General features: G+C 40.1%; 1 protein-coding gene across 1 annotated transcript; it reads left to right on the forward strand.

The window, feature by feature from the left end:
• The first annotated feature begins 4,684 nt into the window (after positions 1-4,684).
• si:ch211-198c19.1 (uncharacterized protein LOC100151013 homolog) lies at positions 4,685-5,768 on the forward strand. The gene is made up of 2 exons (XM_058648454.1): positions 4,685-4,813; positions 4,897-5,768. The coding sequence occupies exon 2, from the start codon at positions 4,909-4,911 to the stop codon at positions 5,446-5,448; it is 540 nt and encodes a 179-aa protein (XP_058504437.1). The 5' UTR covers positions 4,685-4,813; positions 4,897-4,908; the 3' UTR covers positions 5,449-5,768.
• The last annotated feature ends 13,813 nt before the right edge of the window (positions 5,769-19,581 follow it).

The following is a 19,581-nucleotide window of genomic DNA, read 5'->3' on the forward strand; positions in this document are numbered from 1 at the left end:
GTCACTATGACCCCCCCACTCTCCCACACACACACAGAAAAAACACAGAAAGTAATGTGGAGCAGATACGCTTAATCAGCATTGTGTGAACTCATTCCGCGATGGTTCGACTGTCGCTGACATTTGTTTATATTTAAATGTTACGCACTACAACTTTAAATATCCAGCAGGCTTGAAATCGAAAAGTCACCTTTTTTGTCACGTCTGAGTAAGATTTACAGCCGTCAAAGTCAAATGTATGAATTCACCATGTATGATCTTTCGGGCGGGGAAAAACATCAGGCAGTATGTGAGAACACATTTCCATTCACAGCAAAAACAAATGCATAAATAATGTCCCTGTTATCCCGTCTCCCTCTTCAAACAGGCAGTGCGTTAAACAATGTTTACCGTATGCAAAGCACTGAAACGTTAAAGCAGAGTGGTTTGAGCAATAAAGGAAAGTTATTCATCTCCGGTCGCAGACTCACTTCACTGGTTTTGTCATTTTAACCACACTGACCTGAACTACAGCAAGTTACACACACAGAGACACTCACGTCTAAAGCCATTTCCAGGCTTGTTCGCGTCCACATAGCCATCAGAGTGTCCAATCACAGAGGTGTACCTGTTGTGCAGCTGCTGCAGATTCTGTTTTTCCTCCGTCTACAGTGTGTTTTCCTTGTGTCACTTTCATTCTGTGTCGGTGAAAGTGTGATACTTGTGTGGAAAGGCTGGATATCTCATTTATAAAGTAAACAACATCAATACTGAAGCCTAAATGCAGGAAAAGCTAGAGGTCACCTTTGTATGGTGACATATTATCACTGTCAGTGTTCACTGTTTATCACACAATTTGACTCGCAGTGCAGTGCTATTACATTACTGAGTGTGTCATAGAATCTGACTGCCTAGTTGACAAATGTGATGCCTCAAAGCTGGATTGACCATTAATTAGACTACAGTTCAATATCTAGCACCTCTGTTCTGAATGTCAAAATGCAACTGGGCAAGACAATGAAACTGAATATTTACAATTAATACCGATACTACAATCAGAGAAACCATGCATGACTTAAAATTCTATTATTTGCCTGATTACAAATAGTTGATCATTTAATGCAACTACATTGAAAAGATGAAAAATTGAAAAATTTTTCTGCTACAATGACAATACCTAATTTGTGGTGTATCTACTACCACAAGGTGGCAGCAGCAGGCCTTTAGTCAGTGGACTGCATGTGTGTTTGCTGAAGTGATGACCCCCCCCCCATGAAGAAAGCGTGTGTGTGTGTGTGTGTGTGTGTGGACCCACATGTGGTGGTGGAATATTCAAATATTCATCAATAATCCCATCAAATATTCAAACATTTTACATTAACAAGTCTTTCCCTATTGACTGTGTTTGTTATCGCCCCATGTGCACACTCCATTGAAGACTGGCTTGAGACACCAACAGTGGTTCTGAATATTTCGTACCTGCTGTACATGTCTCTTATTCAAAAATCCAAAAGTGGGTCTTCTTCATAGCCTTCTCTCTCACCGATGCCATCATGTTGTTTGTCCTTTTCCGGTAATGGTACTGCAGTTTATACATCGCCTCCTTCTTCTTCCAGATCAAGGACCGGGGAGGAAAGTTTGGTGCATGTGGAGAAAGCCAAGTTGGACTCCAGTCAGACTATGAATCGCATTATCCATCTATGTTAGTCTGACTAAGAATAGCTCGATTTTAGTCAGACTAACTGTTTACATGACATTAAGAAAACAAATTATTGTCTTAGTCTGACTAAAATAGGACTTTTAACAGGTATGTTAAAATGTACTGACTGACTCCCACTGAAAACATGGCTTGCGAGTGGGAACACAAGGAAAAACTGATCTTAGCTTCTTAACAAAGATTAGTAAGTAATATGTTGTGTTTACCACTTAATCATGCCGGTAGACAGCTTTGTTAGACACATAGAGACACTTTACCCAAAGTATTATTTCTCATGCATATTACAGGAATGACCAAAAACAAACAAACAAACAAAAAAACACACTAAGTCATAAATATGAACAGTTTAAAGGGACATCTAAAGCTCTTAAGTTTGTACTTTACAAAACTAATAATAAACGCTAGAAAAATCCCCTTAAAAAAGTCCACAGCAGCAGTAGAGCTACAGTATGTAACATCTGAAGGGAACGTGGAAATTTGCATTGAATAACAAACGTGTTGTGGGTGGTGGTACTCCCAGAGGCCACATATATTCATAAATTCACACAGAAGGGAAAGTGAATTTGTTGCTAAAAGAAAAACCAATGACCAATTGTGTAACTGAATCATGCAGTCAGTCAGATACAGACATTTGCATTTCTAGGGCCACATCCCTGTTGTGGTTCAGCCAAAAGAAAAGACAGGCAGAAATTGAAAATTGAAAAAGTCAAATATGCTCAAAACATAATGCTCTGATATTGCTTGCTCTTTGATAATCTTCTTAAGTCACCCAGTTTGTAATGTGCTGCCCTGCCACTTAAACGGCTGAGAAATGAAGCCAGAAATTCCTTTAGATTTTGAAGTCACACACAACCCGTCGTCTTCGCCGTTAAAATCCACTCTGTGCTGTTTTCTCTTCAGTCAGCATGGTGACCCAGTGAAACCTGTCAGCCTCCACTGGTGCTGAAATAACTGCAGAAAACAACAAGGGAAAAAAAAACAGTATAAGAGCTATAATGGCCGTGGATAAAGACATTCCCTTGAGACCCATGCTAAATCGCGCTCTCATGCATTTCCCAGGAGAAAGCCTTCACTCACAGTTTCTGCTACGAGATGTGAGTTACAGCAGCACGGCACAATGCAGAGATTTTTATTAAATGGTCAAATTAAAGTTAAATAAACCCACTTCAACAGTGGAATATTAAAGCTGCAGTGTGTGAAACCTCTTCCCGCCTTTGCATTACTTAGCGCACAGTGTAGGTATGTCACCGGGCGACACAACGCGGCACCTGAGAAACTCAGAGAGTTGTGTGGAGCTTATAGATTTAATCAGCATTAAGTGAACTCATGTGACAAATGAAATTTAATTTATTATTATTTATTTAGTAAGTAAGTAAGTTTTTCTAGAGAACAAAAAAGTTATTTATGTATAATAACATTGTGTCACTAACCAAAGCATTATTTTTTGACTGAGTTTCATGAATATATACATATGTGCCTAAGTGTAATGCCAAAACAAGCATTGACTGTTTTTTTTATCATTATTAGAATTACCAATACTTTCAGAAATATAAAGGTCTGAATGTGTAAAACCATTTGAGAGTAAAGAATAAACTGTCTAATGAGCTGCATATTTGTGTTCTAAATTGGAACACAAATTTTGCTAATTGGGCTGTTTTTAAACTGTGATTTCTGTTTGAAAATCATTATTTGTTCGAGCCCACTGTGCTCCACAACAGTCCAAGACATTTACTCTTGATTTTTTGCATTTTCAAGTGAGAAAAGAATGGAAACATTAGTAGGATTTCTTACCAAAAATATATCAGAGTGAAGTTCAGTCTGAAGTGCTTTGATGAATCCGATGAGTGAAGTACAATATATATCTTTTTTATCTATCTTTGGGTTTGCTGTTATTTTTAAAGGGATAGTTCATTCTTTTTGAGACAGGGGTCAGCAGCTTGTCAGACCCATCAGCCCTTTTTTTGTGGCACAACGTATTCTGGACAAATTTCTACACCCAGATTTCTGCACACATTTCCACATCCCTTTAAATTCAAATGCCCAGTCAGTCATAGGAAAACTTTTTAGTTGCTACAACAGAAGTGCACAAAACTGTGCATTAAAAGTGTCTACGTTTATCAATGTATACACTTCATGCAGGGTTCCTTGAGTGCGCATAGGATCAACATGTTTTTGAATTCATGTGTCTGCACTGTAACATATATTCACACTCTTTATAGTCTGTTCGCAAACTAGTACAGTTACAGTACAGTCACGTCAGTGTATAGTACACAGTACTTTTATTGAATCCCGGTGGACGTTCAAAGTGAAGAAAAAAATAAAAGTGCCAGTGTTGAATTGATCCTTTATTCAGTATTTCCTGGCAACTCTCACGACCGCTGTCCAATCATTATTTAAAATCACTATAAATAATGTGTCTCCCTATCAATAGTGGGGACAGTATCTAATGTCATTAATCCAACTCTCTGCTGTTGTCACTGTCAGTAGATAGTCACACTATGACCTGCCACCGCGGTAATGGCGGCTCCACTAGATGGCAGAACACACAAATTGGTCGTCAGATTCATCTTTCGGGACATGAAGTCGCCGCTAATTGGGAGCAAATGTTCAGACAGAGCTGAATTTAATTTGACAGCAGACGTTATTCACATGTCACCGTGAAAGCAGAAGTGATTATTCGCCTTGACCTCGGAGCCTGTGATCTAAATCTTGATTTCCGCTTGTCCTCCTGTCACAACACAAACACAGTGTCACGTCTGAATAAAAGGTGATCTATAATATATTTGCGCACAAGCCTTGATGTAGTTTGATAATTTGCTGCTGTCAACATTACACACGTGTGGTTACTTCAAACTGGGGGGGGGGGGTTTAACCTGTCTGATTTAGAAGCAAACTCAGCTGCAGAGCCCAGCTGTGCAGCAAACAAACCACTTCCTCTTTCGGCACTAATAGAGAGTGACAAGGTAGCTTTTTCTCTGGTCAAAATAAAAAGAAGCTGCTTTCATCCTGCACAGACAAGAAAGATAGAAGTCACCCACAGGGCCAAGCCACTCTTTCATCCTCAGAAGAAGGTGCAAGGCTGTTGCAGTCAAATTTGCTCCGGGCATTATCAACCAAGTAAGTTGTAAGAGGCAACAGAAGTTCTGTGTTTACTCTAGACTCTGATATAAAAGGCTTTTTACTCCTTCCCCCGTTCACAGATAACCTTCAACATGGCACACGGCAAAGGGATAATGTTCTTGTTTTACTCCACACTGCTGGTGTCCTTCATTTTGACCACATCCCTGAAAACTCTAGACTCGGAGCAAGAGCTGAAGGACAGCGGGTTCGGTCAGCCACCGCCACGCCACGGCCTCAAGCTGCTGGTGTGGTACGTTCGAAACTGCGTGGACAACAACATGATGGCTCTGTGTCACCCCACTGAAGGAGAGTATGGATTTCATAAGTACGGTAACTATCAACTCCTGCTCCCAGTGATCAAGGACGAGCGTCAGTATGGATACTACACCGTCGGGAACCTAAATACTCGTCATTCCAAGGACCTGCCTGTTGAAGTCAGGAAGTACTACAACCACAGTGACCCTCAAAGTAACATGGACAGAGTTTTGGTGAAATACAACAACAACAATAGACGCATTGAGGAGATCTATGCATCCGCACATTATAGACCTGAAGAGACGTACAAAATCGGGCCCAATCTTGTCGCGTCTCTTCGAAAACCAGCGACCTTCATTATCAGAGAGAGGTGGTGAGGTTCTGGTGCGGGATGTCAAAGCTCTATAGTTCTTCAATCCTTTCAAATGTTTTGTATTTTTTCTACTGCTTCTTTACTGTCAGACAGTTGCAAATGTTTATTGGTATATAATGATATATAATATAACACGTGGTTAAAACGCAAATAAAACTGGCTGCAGAGCAAATGAGATTACGCAACACAAAGCATATTACTCACCAAGGAACTCAGTGATACTTTGAAATAAAAATAAAACTAATTAAATAAATGTTAGGGATTTTAGGGATGTGTAATATAATTTAAATGCATTGTCATGTACTGTAATTGCTCCATTCTTTCACTTGTATTGGGTTTGTTGATATTGCTATGTCTCGGTTATTGCTTAAATCAGACCCATAAACTCCATTAAAATACATACAATCGCACGTTTATTTTTGACGTTTCTCATTATTTCTCTTGAAAAGTGCACAAATATATATTTGGTTTTTTTTTCAATTTCTACTTGAAAATATCTGGTCATTAAGTCAAGCATTGATTTTTCTTTTTTGGAACATGTAATTACAGGAAGCCATATTTCCACTCATGTTTTTTCCTGACAAATGATAAAAGGCCCAGTGCTTTTTTTTAGAAGTGTTAAATATAGTGCGGTAGAGAAATGGCCACAAGGATAAAATATAGATTCTTGGAAGCATTTCATTAAAACACAACATGCATTTCAATTTTGTGAAATATTAATGTTAATTATATTTTGTGGTTGTTAGTATGTAACTATGTGTCAAACAATCAAAACGCGATAAAGCAATGACGGTAAAAAAAAAAATATATATATATATATATATACATACATTAAACTAAAAGTTAGCAGGCAGTCAAACCAAAATGTTGACTCTAATGAGCTGTGAAACAAAGCAGCTCGCACCTTAACGACCAAAAGTCACAAACTCTCCCAAAACTGACTGTCAATATTATGATGACAGAGCACCTTTGGGCCTGCACACTTCAAACCACACAGAAAGGCCTCGTTCATCTTCTGCGTACCCTCTGTTGCTCCATGTGAGGACGACATTTGGATCGCTGTACTCTCACAGGTTTGAAAGTTGATTTGATTTGATTTGATGCTCCCACTGAAAATATTACAGAGCTTTTGGAAGGACCCATGGACAAGCAGGGGGCAATCTTATATAGGTAAGAGAGATTTATGGCATCTTTTCTCTGTGCAGAAATATGTGGCGCATTAAAGATATAGCCTAGGTTTTGTGAAAGAAAAATCTTACACAGACCTCACAGCATACTCTTAATATAGTAAAATTAAACTCTAATCTACAGTATGATGGACTGTATGATGTATTAATTTTGAAAGATCTTGAACAAATGTCTTCTTTTGTTACTTTATACTTTATATCTTGTCTGTGGATTGTCTCTGGTGTCCTCCCACAGTCCAAACACATGCAGATTGATGTGGGGTTAAATGGAGACTGTGTCTGTCCGGTGGCCTTGTGTCCCCACAACCTGTACAGATAATATTCAATCTGTGATGGTGTTGTATGGTATAATTTGGGCACAACTGTTTTTTTTTTCCCCACCTTGACTTCAAGGCTTAGCGTCACATCAACTTAATGGGCTCTTTGTTGGACAGTCAAGTTCTTCTACACCAACCTTGTCAAAGCATGTCTTTATAGTCCTTATACTTTCAGCACTGGGGCACAGTTCTGCTGGAATAAAACTTTCCTCAAACTGTTGCCACAGACTTTGAAGCATAGCACTGTCCAAAGTGTCTTGGTATGCTGAAGCATTAAGATTACCCTTCCTTGGAGATACGGGTTCTAGCCCCAAAGCCTGATTAAAACTCCAATACTTAACAGGTGTGGCCAAATACTTTTGTCCATGTTGTGTGTTTTATCACTTTTAAGCTCATAATCCTGTTAAAATCCCCCAGAAGTCAATGAAATGTCTACAAAAAAACACATGCAAATGTGTGTGTTCTCTCACATGGATAGGTTAGTTCTTGACATGTGACGTGCAGCATGAAACAGCATGAAATGCAGATAACGGTGCTGCGTTCTACACTGCACACTCTTCTCTGTCCCCTCCCTCCCCACCTCTGGCTTCTGTTCCTCTTAAATGGCCTTCAATGGAAATCAAACTGAAGGCGGCTCTTAGAAGAAAGTGCCTCTGAAGTTTCTCTCTGCCTTTCCATGCCTAACAGAAGACAGGCTCTCTCTGAGTGGATGTCTGCGTGTGCGTGTGTGTGTGTGTGTGTGTAAAGTGGGGGGGACGGTTGAGTCCTAAGTCTTTGACAGAATTGTAAAGCGGCGGAATGAACAGATGTCTCCCAATGATTAATGTTCCCCCTGCCTTGCCTCGGAGGAGCTGCGTGCCCATGCATCTCTAACCCTACACCCACCTCCTCCTCCTCAACACTCTATAAAGCTAATTTCTTTAACTCAAAGCTTTTTTCTCTCTTTCTATACCCTCTCTAGTATCATCTCTACTCGTCCTCTTCCTCTCTTTGCAGGTCTCGCCCTGAAACCTAAATATATTGTGGAAATTAGCCATAATGTGGTATCTTTCTTGATAAATTCTTATGGAAACTACTGTTTGTTTCTTTGGACATCACATACTATTTAAGTGTGCGGGTTCATGTGGAAATCCCTTGCAATGGCGATGGCAAGGATGAAGAAAATGAGAAAAAAAAAGAAGCGTCCAACTGTAGTGACACTTGCAGACAGTGTCAGCCTGACCCCTATTGGCTGAAGTAAGAATTTATTTTTCTGTCATTTTGTATGTGAAGAAATAAGACCTGTTGTGTTCCTTCAGTAGTTTGCGTTAATGTATCCTGGCACGCATTAAAGGAACAACATGAAAGCATGCTGAGCAACTTCCTCCCTCATCACACATAAAGCACTGCTCTGTCCTCCTCTCAGCTCACACCTATGGAATTTAATCAACACTAAACAAATGTGACTCAATAAAAGACAATAAAAAAACAACACAATAAGCCCGGTGCAAAACCTGCATTCCTCTGAGTTCATCTCGCCCTCCTCCTCCTCCTCTTCTTGTCTTTGTAAATGTTTCTTAGTTTTGGATGAGCTCTTTAAAGAACTACAGAGCAACAGCACCCCCTGCTGAAGCTGCTGAGGGAGAGCGAGACAACCCACACACACCGTCTCCGGGGAAATTGCCCATTAAAATCCAACACTGCATGGTAATGAATACCAGGCACTATGGTAAAGGGCTCGCATTAAATATTTACACTCTTGCTTAATATTTCATGTGGTAATTTGATATTTAAATTGGATTTAATTTTTAATATAAATACAGAGCTAAGTGGGGGTGTACTATCTTCAAATATCAATCCATACACCTTCGGTACAACTTGGGGAGTAAAAATTTGACACGGTTCGCATACATATGTACGTTCATTAAAGTGAAAACATGAACATGCACAAACCAGGACGGACAGAGAGGATATCTTCTTTGCCCCGGCAGCACTGGGTCTATCGCTGGAGTTTAGGACTGCGTTCAGTGGGTTGAAATGCCGAATGAGACATCACTGTCTCAGGAGATGTTAACATAAACTGTATTTCAGGGTGTTCAGGCTCTGCGAAACACATCAGCCCCGTATGTCGAGGATAAACAATAGTGAAAATGCATTTTCCGCAATCCTGCGCAAGTGTCACACTGAGCCATGACAGGATGACAGTCAACCAGTATGCATACGGAAATAGCGAAAGAGAATTCAGTCATCATTCATAACTTTCTCTCTCTCTCTCTCTCTATATATATATATATATATACATATATATATATATATATATATATATATATGTGTGTATATCTTCAGCCTTTGCTCCGTGCCACTGCTGTTGATGTGCCGGGTTTTTGTCGTCTTGCTTTGAGTCTTTGGACGAGGAGCCTGCGTCACACTGCCAGCTGACTGCCTATATGTTTGCAAGCGTCACTGTCAACTGACCCTGACATCGCCCGGTTTGAATGGTGTTCACTCTCTTAGATTGTGATGTATTGTTAGATTTAGCTGGTCTTATTCAGCCTTTTGTGCTCTGACCTGTTGTTTTTCTTCCCCTTGGCTTGCTTTTCATATCTCGACCTTGCATCTGCGTGCGCTGTATGGCCTATCTTGTCTTTTTCATTGTGTGGTTATTGTACAGTACGTACTTGGTTTTTATGATGATGTGTCCTTGCCTGGCTGCAGTCAAATTTCTCCAAGTGAGATAATAAAGTTTGATGGTGTTGATATTTGGCCAGTACCATGTAGGCATTGACACCAGGGGTGTCGGTGCCCCCAATACATGCTTTGCTTTATGACGTGTTTGACTCTACGTGAGACCATATAGTCTTCAAAATGCATATCGCGTATTGAAGAAGACCTGAATCTAATGATTGGGGAACATAAACTTCTATGGCAAACTTTTATTGAGATGTGTGAAGTACTCACACAAAACAACTTCTTTACTTTCCAGAATCTGAGACTAGTTTAATGTATTTGACCATTTGCCGTCCAATACACCACCTTGCTTTCTTTAGGGCTGGGTCATCCACACCACATTCAAGCCTATGGTCCCATTCATACCTACATGAGATACTGCATTATGTCTACCAGTCCACGCATGAGTACATTCCAGTATTGTAAATTTCTCATCAGGAGTTCACCTTCATTTGTACACCCTTGAATTCTTTGAGCACTGACTTTTACATGTGTGGGACATCCTCATATAACCTCAAGCAATGACAAACTCTGTCTCCTTGATTGTCTCTTTTGACCAAAACAAGAGCTGGTCACCAACTGGACTGGAAAGTATTGTGCTCGAGGGAGCACACGCAGTCGGCATATACAGTCTGCACAGAATCGAACAGTAGTTATGCACTTCAGAGATTTGTCTACTGTCTTTAGTTTTTTTTTTAGCCTGAAGACTGTCTGGCACTGCTTCATATGTGGATAATGGTGGCCCAAATGGGTGGATGACAAAATGTACATCACACTGACCTTTAGCTGACACAAAGAGTATGACCTGGACTTCAAACTTCAGCAAACCATTTCTCTGACCAAATGCACACTTGAACTAATAATTGTGAGTGAACTACTCTGTAAACTACATTCATTTCTACTAAAAAATGTCTGCCTGCGTGTCACCCAAAAAAACCAGAGAGATAAACTTACAGCTGGTAAAAACATAATACAGCATTCAGCAGCCATAGAGCTGGATATCTCAGGAGATGGTGGGAGTAAAAGCGGAGCTAAAAGGAGCATAAAGGCCCATTTATGCTCCATTTTTGTCCATTTTACAAGCATCTGTCCCAAAACGTTATCTCCGTCACTACCCTACATACCACCATGCTTATTTTGCATTTGGTATGGACATTTATACAATACTTCCTCTAGAGGGCAGTGTCGAGCACCAAGTTGCAGGCACCAACAAACTTGGCGACCATTAAAGAGGTTATTTCATTGAGTTTGGTAGGCTAGGCACTCAATGACGGACAAAATGAACGCAAAGTATGGACAAAAGTCTCCGTCTGTCTCCGTCTTTTACGTAGAGTATAGATGGCCTTGAGGGAACTACATTAGTTTAGTGGAAATAAACATTGGAATGTGTTTCTGTGTTTTCTGCTGCAGTGTAGCCACAAATAAATGTAAATAGAGAAATACATTTATAATATTAAATATAAATATATAAAAATGAAATATTCATTTTAAATTGTATGGTCAGATGAACAATTTGATTACAACTTTCTGGAAACAATAGACAAACGGTAAACTTCTTCACCAGTTTAAATCACACCAGTCTGCCCTCGGGAAATAACGCTCATCCCTTTCCCATATGGCATTGGCAAACATCAATATAGATTACACAGAGATAGCGAGAGAGATTTTTTTTATCTACTTTGATAAAATTCCAAATAGTAATTTCTTGGAGTTCTTGGCATACAGCACAGATTGGCAAGGATTAAATTGAATTAAAAAAAAACAAAAAAAACAATTGACCTATTTGGCGCAGCTTCATCTGTGTGGGCACAGCACAAAACTATGAGTGACAGATTTCTCAATGCAACAACAAATGCTTAGACAGCACACAAGGATATCTGAGGGTATGTCATCCTCATCAGTGGCCATCGGGTAAGCTGTCATTTCAAACATTCTGCCCAGAGGAGGAACAGACGGCACAGAGGAGATCTGTCTCCACAGAGAAAAGTGAAGATGTCTTTTTGCTCTCAGCAGACATTGTGTGGTTTGGCTCAATGAGAAAGTGATAGAGAGGATTCAACAGACTTTCGCTTCTCCCATCAAAGCAAATAGTGCAGACAGAGAAGTGATCAATCACTTGAATGAACTTCAAGTTGATGAGGTCTAGACAGACTGTTAGTTCTCCAGTGTTCCGTACTTTCCCACCCTCCAATTATCTCTCAATTGGTTCATTCATCTTAATTTTATCCTTCCCCCCAAATTTTGGATATTTTATTTCAATTAATTAGGTAGTGCTGACAGGAATGAAATAGCTTATACCCACATTCTCAAACTGTGGTATGTGTACCACCAGTGGTACGCAAGCTACCTCTGGTGGTACCTGGAAGAATATCAGAAATACTGTTCTTCTGTATGAACCAGGGTATGTGATCAGAGTGGAGCTGAGGAATTTTGACTAGAGTGCCTAGAATATTAAACGAATAGCAAAAAAGTTATAGTAACAATTAGAGTCACCTTATCTCTCGCTCCATCTTAATCTAATTTCACTATACCAGTGTGTGAAGTATATGTGAGGAAAAGGAGGATGATGAGAGAGCAAATGATCTTATCTATTGGGAATAAATCTGCCTCCTGTGAAAAGTCTGTAACTGACTTTGCTATTTACACCATTGTATTTTAATGTTGCCGATAATGGTGTTACTTTGAGAGCTCAATATTTTCTCAGGTGGAACTTGGTACCAGCTATAACAGCAACCTTTCCACCAAAGGGATTTGTAGTGAAGATGCTTAGTAGAGCAGCCAAGACAAGAGCGGTCTCACTGTGAACTATCCTGTGATTGGTTAAAATCTGGTGGTAAACAGTTGGTAAAGTTGGTGACGCAGTCAATTATACTTTCATGTTCAAGAGGACCTTGGCCACCAACACTTGAAGTAATCTGGGAGTCCAAGTGAATGTGCATGGCAAATTTTAAAGGACTCTTTCAATGCATATTTACAACCTTTCATCTACAACATTTGTAACTTGTGTTTCACAAGGAATGTACTTTTTGAACCCAAAAATCCATGGCTTGTAAACGCCTGCAAGTACCCATGACTCCTGGGCTGCAGGATCCAGATCCATTTGGGAGGCTATTATTATTAGCAGTTGCCGTATTGTAATTATCATTATCAGAATCCTTTTCTTTTTTTTTTTACAACAATTCATGCTGCTGCTTGTATAAATGACACCGTAATACAATAAAAAAAACATTATGAAAGTCTTCTGTCACCCCCGATTTGTCCCTCACCTCTCCTCTGTCCCCCATTTCTCCTTTCACCCCAATCGGTCGAGGCAGATGGCTGCACATCTTTGAGTCTGATTCTGTCACATTTCTTTCTGTTAAAAGGGAGTTTTTTTTTCTCTGTTTGCTCATTGTGTGATCTGTTGGGTTCCTCTTCTCTTCTCTTCTTTCCCCTCTCTCTCTTTCACATTGTAAGGTTTCTGCCTTACTATGTGAAGTGCCTTGAGATGAATGTATGTTGTGATTTGGTGTAAATAAACTTTGATATGAATTGACTTGAAAGGACTTATTTACATATCTGCAGTTGTGTATATGAACATGATGCTCGTGGCACTTTGGCTGAAAAGATGCAGAATGCTGCTGACATTAATTTATGCTTTTTATAGCGTGCTGAAAATACACTGCACTCACTCTGTATGGTATGCGTGGGCACCAGATTCTGTTTAAGACTCCCACCCGACTTATTTACGTGCCACACGAATGACTACAGGACACACTGCATCTCATTTCAATTTAGTTTTTGTGTTCAGTCTGAGCTGTGTTGTGTAAAATTGCAGAAAATGAGAGTGCTTTCAGTAGACATTTCCCTGTGTTTTGGATTTTCTCTCGGCGGTCAACATGTCTCAAGTGGCCTTTCAGTGGATGGATTCAACCTCTCCACAAGCTTCACACATGATGTACATTTCTTTCCCAGTCCCTTTTTTGGTGTTGTTTTTAAACTTCCCCATCAGGTTATTTTAGGACCCAACCACAGGTGGTTTTTATGAGTTTCACGTTGCATTTCCTCTACAGATACTTTTGTGCCACAGTGCAATGTACAGTGCAGTATTCTGCAGTATCTGTTGATGAGATGGCGGTCCAACCTTTGGAGACCTGCTTCCTCAACAGCTGCTCTAATCACACAATGAGACTGGCCAAAAAGATCTTCACAGACTATTTCACGTCCTTTTTTCAGGAAGGCGCTTTAGGGTGCCCAGCTGGAGAAGGAACAGATACAGTCATTCATTCCCTCCTTACTCCATCTCACTTCTTAACCAAAATTAATCCCCAAGGAAGAACTGGTTAGGCCATTGAGGAAGTTTAATGTGTTTTTATGGACTTCATTTTTATGGCTGAATTGTCCCGAGTCTGATTTTGTCTTCTGTCTGTCTACTACGACTGTTAGAATGGTGGTGCAAGACAGGTTTTCTGTGCAAACGGACAATAAAGTATTATCTTATCTTATTTCAGTCACAAATCACACCTGCATTTTAAGATTTTTAAGACACCAGGTTAATACGTTTAAAGTACATTTCTATCTGTTTTTTGTGCTCTCTCCATTTTAGTACTGTATATAGACTGAAAGGTTCAAAGGTGAGACACCCATGTATCCACGTATTTTAAAACACGAGGCTGAGAGAGAGCACTTAAGTCCGCAGAAGTTCACTCCAATTATTTGTGATGACATGCATCTTTATAAGCCACTTTTCTATAGAAAGCATCTACACATGAATATGAATCAGTGTTGAAGGATGAATGGAGCTGGCCAGTTTTCACAGCGGAGATCCCAATGTCAGCATGGCAGGAGAGGACGAAGCTTTCATTAAGAGAGGGAGATGGTGCACTTACATGAAATGTGCTCATGCAATAAGGAGTTTGCTGCTCAGCATTCCCATTTCAGTCAATCAACATAGTATAACCCAACATGGGCGATTATATCCAACCCTGGAATGGAGAACACCAGAGTGGTCCACGACAGTCCTGATGAGCCACTTATCTGTTTGGCTAATCAGAGGCAAAGTATAATTTACTGTGATGATTATCTCTCTAAAAGTATCTAAATTGCCCCAAGAAAAAGAAGTTTGAAGACAGTCCAATTCCATGAATTAGCAACAAGGCTTCCAGAGCCATTTTCAGATATTTATTCAGATAATGTTCAGAGCACTGAGTCCTGAAATTGTCCAGAGTTTGCTGTTCACATAACGACGACCAACATATTCAGAGACTGTGTGGTTGAAACACATTCACAACAGCATGAGAATCTCCAGGTAAGAGGGTGGCTCTTGGACATATGTCTTCACACATTCATGTCCAGTGTTTGTCTGAAAGCTGTTGAGGTGGCATGTGGCATGGAAGTAAACCAAAAGCTTGTACAGAATAAGGTTATTCTCCTTTGTTTTGTTTTTGTCAGTCACATGAGTTGTGTTTTAGTCACTAATCAACAGCGTGGTAGGTCTGCTCATATTATTCATTTCAATATGACATTTCTGTTGAGCAAGGCCGGTCATATAAAATAAAACCAGAAGTGTTGTGGTCTTGGGCATTAAAATGCTGGGCTGAAAATTGGCCCAACTCAGGCCCTGACGTAAGATATTTATTTAGAGAACTGGGGGAAAACATTTATCACGATTAGCTCCCCCTGTTGGTTTAATTTGTGGCTATTATTCAGCTTCCCTTCACCACTCATTTAAGCAGCAGAAGGGACGCAAGTGAAATAAAGGAAATATTTACTGTGTGATTGACCACTTCTAGGAAAGTAAAAGGTCAGTTTTCTAATAACCATACACTCTACATTATGCAGTCACAGAACACCACAATAAAATTAAAAGTCTGTGGACTTCAATCAGAGCATATGACAAGCACCACCAGGCTTTATAACCAGAAGTGTCCACTCAAGACATCTCACAGCTGAAACTGAAAAAACTAGAAATGTGCATATCCTGCTGACAGAAAATGATGTGTATAGTATTCTGCTGCCTTTGATTGGTGTGTCATTCATTCATCTTCTATCGCTTTATCCCCCCACATGAGGGTTGCAGGGGGGCGCTGGTGCAAAAGGCTTGGAGAGGTCACCAGTCCATCACAGGGCCACATAGAGACAAACAACCGATCATGTGGCATGATTGGTGTCATTTAGGTGAATTCGAATAAAGGATTTCAAACACATAATTCACACAATAACACAGAACACACTTAGTGATGATGACAGCAATAGAACAAAATGCCTGTGTTCCAGGAGGTAAAGGAGCCAGCCAGTTATAATAACCAGCCTCACTGAATGAAATCAACAAATTAAACCAAACAATAATCAAAGCAAAGAATAATGGGGCTTCCGAGTTGACAGAAGACAGTTTGACCCACATGTTTACCCCTTATTAATAATGGGCTATGAAAAGACACGTTGAAAAAAATGAATTCCAAAAAGTTGAGGATATCACACAGAAAAACTGCTGTTTGTGATAATGGATGCATTATTCATACGCGCAAAAAGACGGCTGCACGTGAACAGCCCCTAATGGTGAGATAAGGCAACAAACGAACACTTCAACTGGTGCAGAGGCTGAAATCCCCACTGGCATGCTTGCTTTTGTAATGTGGGTTCCAGACACAGCCAGATGTCAGGTGTCTGTGAGTTGTTGACTGTTTCAGTTCCTCATACAACTGAACCATCACTTTAAGGGTCATAAAATATATGAAGACCGAATAAGAAACAACCTATATGATGTCTCTGTGTCCTTTTTTGTATCCTTGACACACATTGCTGTGTGGTGTAGGAGGTGTGTGTGTGTGTGTGTGTGAAGGATATGAGGGGCAGAGCCATATAGCAAGTCAGGTGAAAACAGAGTTTATATGGATCCGTCCTGACCTCTGAAAGAGCGAGAAAAGCAAGCATGCAGGGAAGAGTATATTAGATTACTACTGATCTTTGCTGACGGACTGCCCTTCCAGGTAGAGGAGACACTGGTCTTCGGCACAGCACTGCCACCAAGTGGAGAAAAATATGACAAATGACTTCAGTGTCAGCATTTTCTGCTGATTTAGTGCAAAAATATCACGACAAAGTGGAGCTTCTTTTATTGGCCCAGTCACTGATTTAATCAATAAGTGATTTAATGTGGCACTTCAGGGGGGAAGAAATAGAGCTTTATTGGAGCTTTATGAGGCCGCAAGAACTGACAATAGAAAAAATATTAATTACGCAGATTTGTTAATGTCAAGTGTGGAGGTCCAATTGTGAATCAACGTCGAGGCTGACAGCAATGTCGAATCTTGCGGATTTACTACTTGATTTACATGTGGAGCATCATGTGTGAGCATCATGCAAAGGGGTTTTTCAGTTAAGGCACATACATATTCATAAAGTGTTGACAAGTGCGTGTCCACGGCGCTCAAGTATATGTCAAAATTGAAACAGGCATGCCTCTGCCGCACGAGCAAGTTTCCTTTCATTTGTCATGCATTTGATAAACAAGGGTGACAGCGATAGCAGTGTCAAGTTAATTTTATTTATGAAGCCTAACATCACAAATGCAATTTGCCTCAAAGGGTGTACAGTAAGTGACACAATCTATCCTTAGACCCTCAGATAGAGTGAGGAAAAGCTCCTTGTGCAGGGGGAAAATGTGAGAAACCTCAGGAAGAGCCACAGAGGAGGGATTCCTCTCCCAGGAAGGAAAGATGGGTGTCACATGAGAGTGGGAGCATATAAATGTATTAAATCATATTAATGTAAAATGTAGAAGCAGAAGCTAATGTAAGAGAGGCCGATACATAACCATAACAAGTGGTATTAATATTGATATCAATATTAGTATTAATGAAGTGGCATGAACACAAGGCGGTGGTTTGGTTCACAGTTACAGGTCCATTCGAGGGAAACCACTCTTTGTCTTTCCCCACCACCAAATCGCCGTCTCCATGTGATTGATAGTTGCTCGAGACTGGTTGCTTTCTGCAAACCTCTACCACCCCCCTGTGGTCAATATTAGGTACTGACATGTGTTTGACTTGGAGCTCTGGCTACTTTTTTTGTAGACTGAACCCATATTCACCTCTCAGTCTTGGGCCATTTTGAATACAAAGTGAAAAAAGACCATTGTTGTTGATGTTGCTGCTATTTAAGATAAAAGCCATGATCAGGGTAAGAACATGTCAGGCAGCAACAACAGCTACAACTGTGCAGAATTTCCTCAGAAGCATCATGTCACACGTTGACAAAGGGCCCCAAAATCTGGGCCCCATGAAGGCTTGAGCCGGCCCTGACTGGGTACACAAACAGAGATATTAATATGACTCTAGAGTTGGAGTAAAATGTAACTTAGCTTAACAGATATATTAAAGAAATCTGGAAAAATCTGTAAGTTATTGTCCAACAATCCTCTATATTGAGAAGTGACTAAAATATTGACTCTACTGTTAGTAGGCCCTATTCTGTTCGCCCTGCTCACACATATCTGCTTACCCAAACATCCGAGCTGTCATATTGTGAAGTTTGCCGATGACACAGCGGTGGTTGGATGTATCAGCATCAACGATGTGTCCGGCTACAGGCAGGAAGTGGAACACCTGGAGGGTTGGTGCAGGGAAAACAACCTCTGCATTAAAACAAAGAAAACAAAGGAGATGATCGTGGATGTCAGGAGGGGCAGACAACCCCTCCATTCGCCCCTGCACATCGGAACAGCGGTGGAAGTGATCCCCAGCTTCAGGTACCTGGACGTGCACCTCAAGGACGAGTTTACCTGGAGCAGCAGGTGCAGGAAAAGGGCCACCCGCATCATGAGAGATTCCACTCATCCAGCACACAAACCGTTCACCCCCCCTCCCCTCAGGACAACGAGACTGAGGAACAGCTTCTACCCTGAAGCTGTCAGACTCATGAACTCTCTGTAGCCCCCCCCCCCCTGACTATGACTGTTTGTACTGTATATCTTTTGCACTAATTTATTTACACACTACCTCAGTACCGTCTTTCCACAAGTTGCCACGGTTTTAATTCTTTTTTTATATTGTATTCTGTTATTTAAATTCAATTTTTCTTATTCTATTCTTTTTAATCTTTTAGTCACACACAGCACCATACCTCCATCGGTTTAGTTTAAATTGTTTGTTCTTTTTTTTAATATTAAACAAAAGCAATGTAAACGCACCATGTATATGAAATCTCCCTCTGTCAGCTGATGTTAGTGAAAAGGGACATGTTCACTTTTTGACTCATTCTTACTAAGGTCACGCTCACAGTGCTTTATAATCAGGTCACATTTCTTAACCACCAATGCATGTGATGTATGACGCAACACTATGGGAACTTGTTGAGAAAGAGAACTCAAATACTCAAGATAAAATATGTCAATTAATGGAGTTATAGAGAAAAGACATGTAGTTATAATGCAAGAGAAAATCCTATTTTGAACCTTCTTCGCTCTTCCTTCAGTTTAAGTCACCGGATGAACAATAGTGGGGAAGCAAGTGATATTTAAAAAATATAATATACACAGTGAACTGGTGACAGGCACCTCCTTTGAAAATGTGATTATATGTTTACTCAGAACTGTAAAACTAATTAAACCAGTTTAATAAAACTTAAGACATTTTTGTTCAAATTACTTGCACATCCATTATCAGACTGACCCACAAATCTATCAGGGCCTAGCCCTCTGTGCATCAAACAGCATCAAAAATGTTGACATGGTTGATGAAATGTTTAAAATATAAGTATTTAACAACAAACCTTTGAAAATAGAAATTAGGGTTGCAACTCCATAAAATGTCAGAAAATGTGGATCTGTGTTTCCCAAATATGGAAATTATGTTCTCAAGTGTCTTGTTTTGTCCACAAACCAAAAATTACAAGATTCAGTTTTAATGAGTTTTTTGTTATATGGAGCAAAGAAACCAGACATTTAAG

This window comes from Solea solea, chromosome 13 (genome assembly GCF_958295425.1).
Source record: "Solea solea chromosome 13, fSolSol10.1, whole genome shotgun sequence".
In the NCBI taxonomy this organism is placed as follows: Eukaryota; Metazoa; Chordata; class Actinopteri; order Pleuronectiformes; family Soleidae; genus Solea; species Solea solea.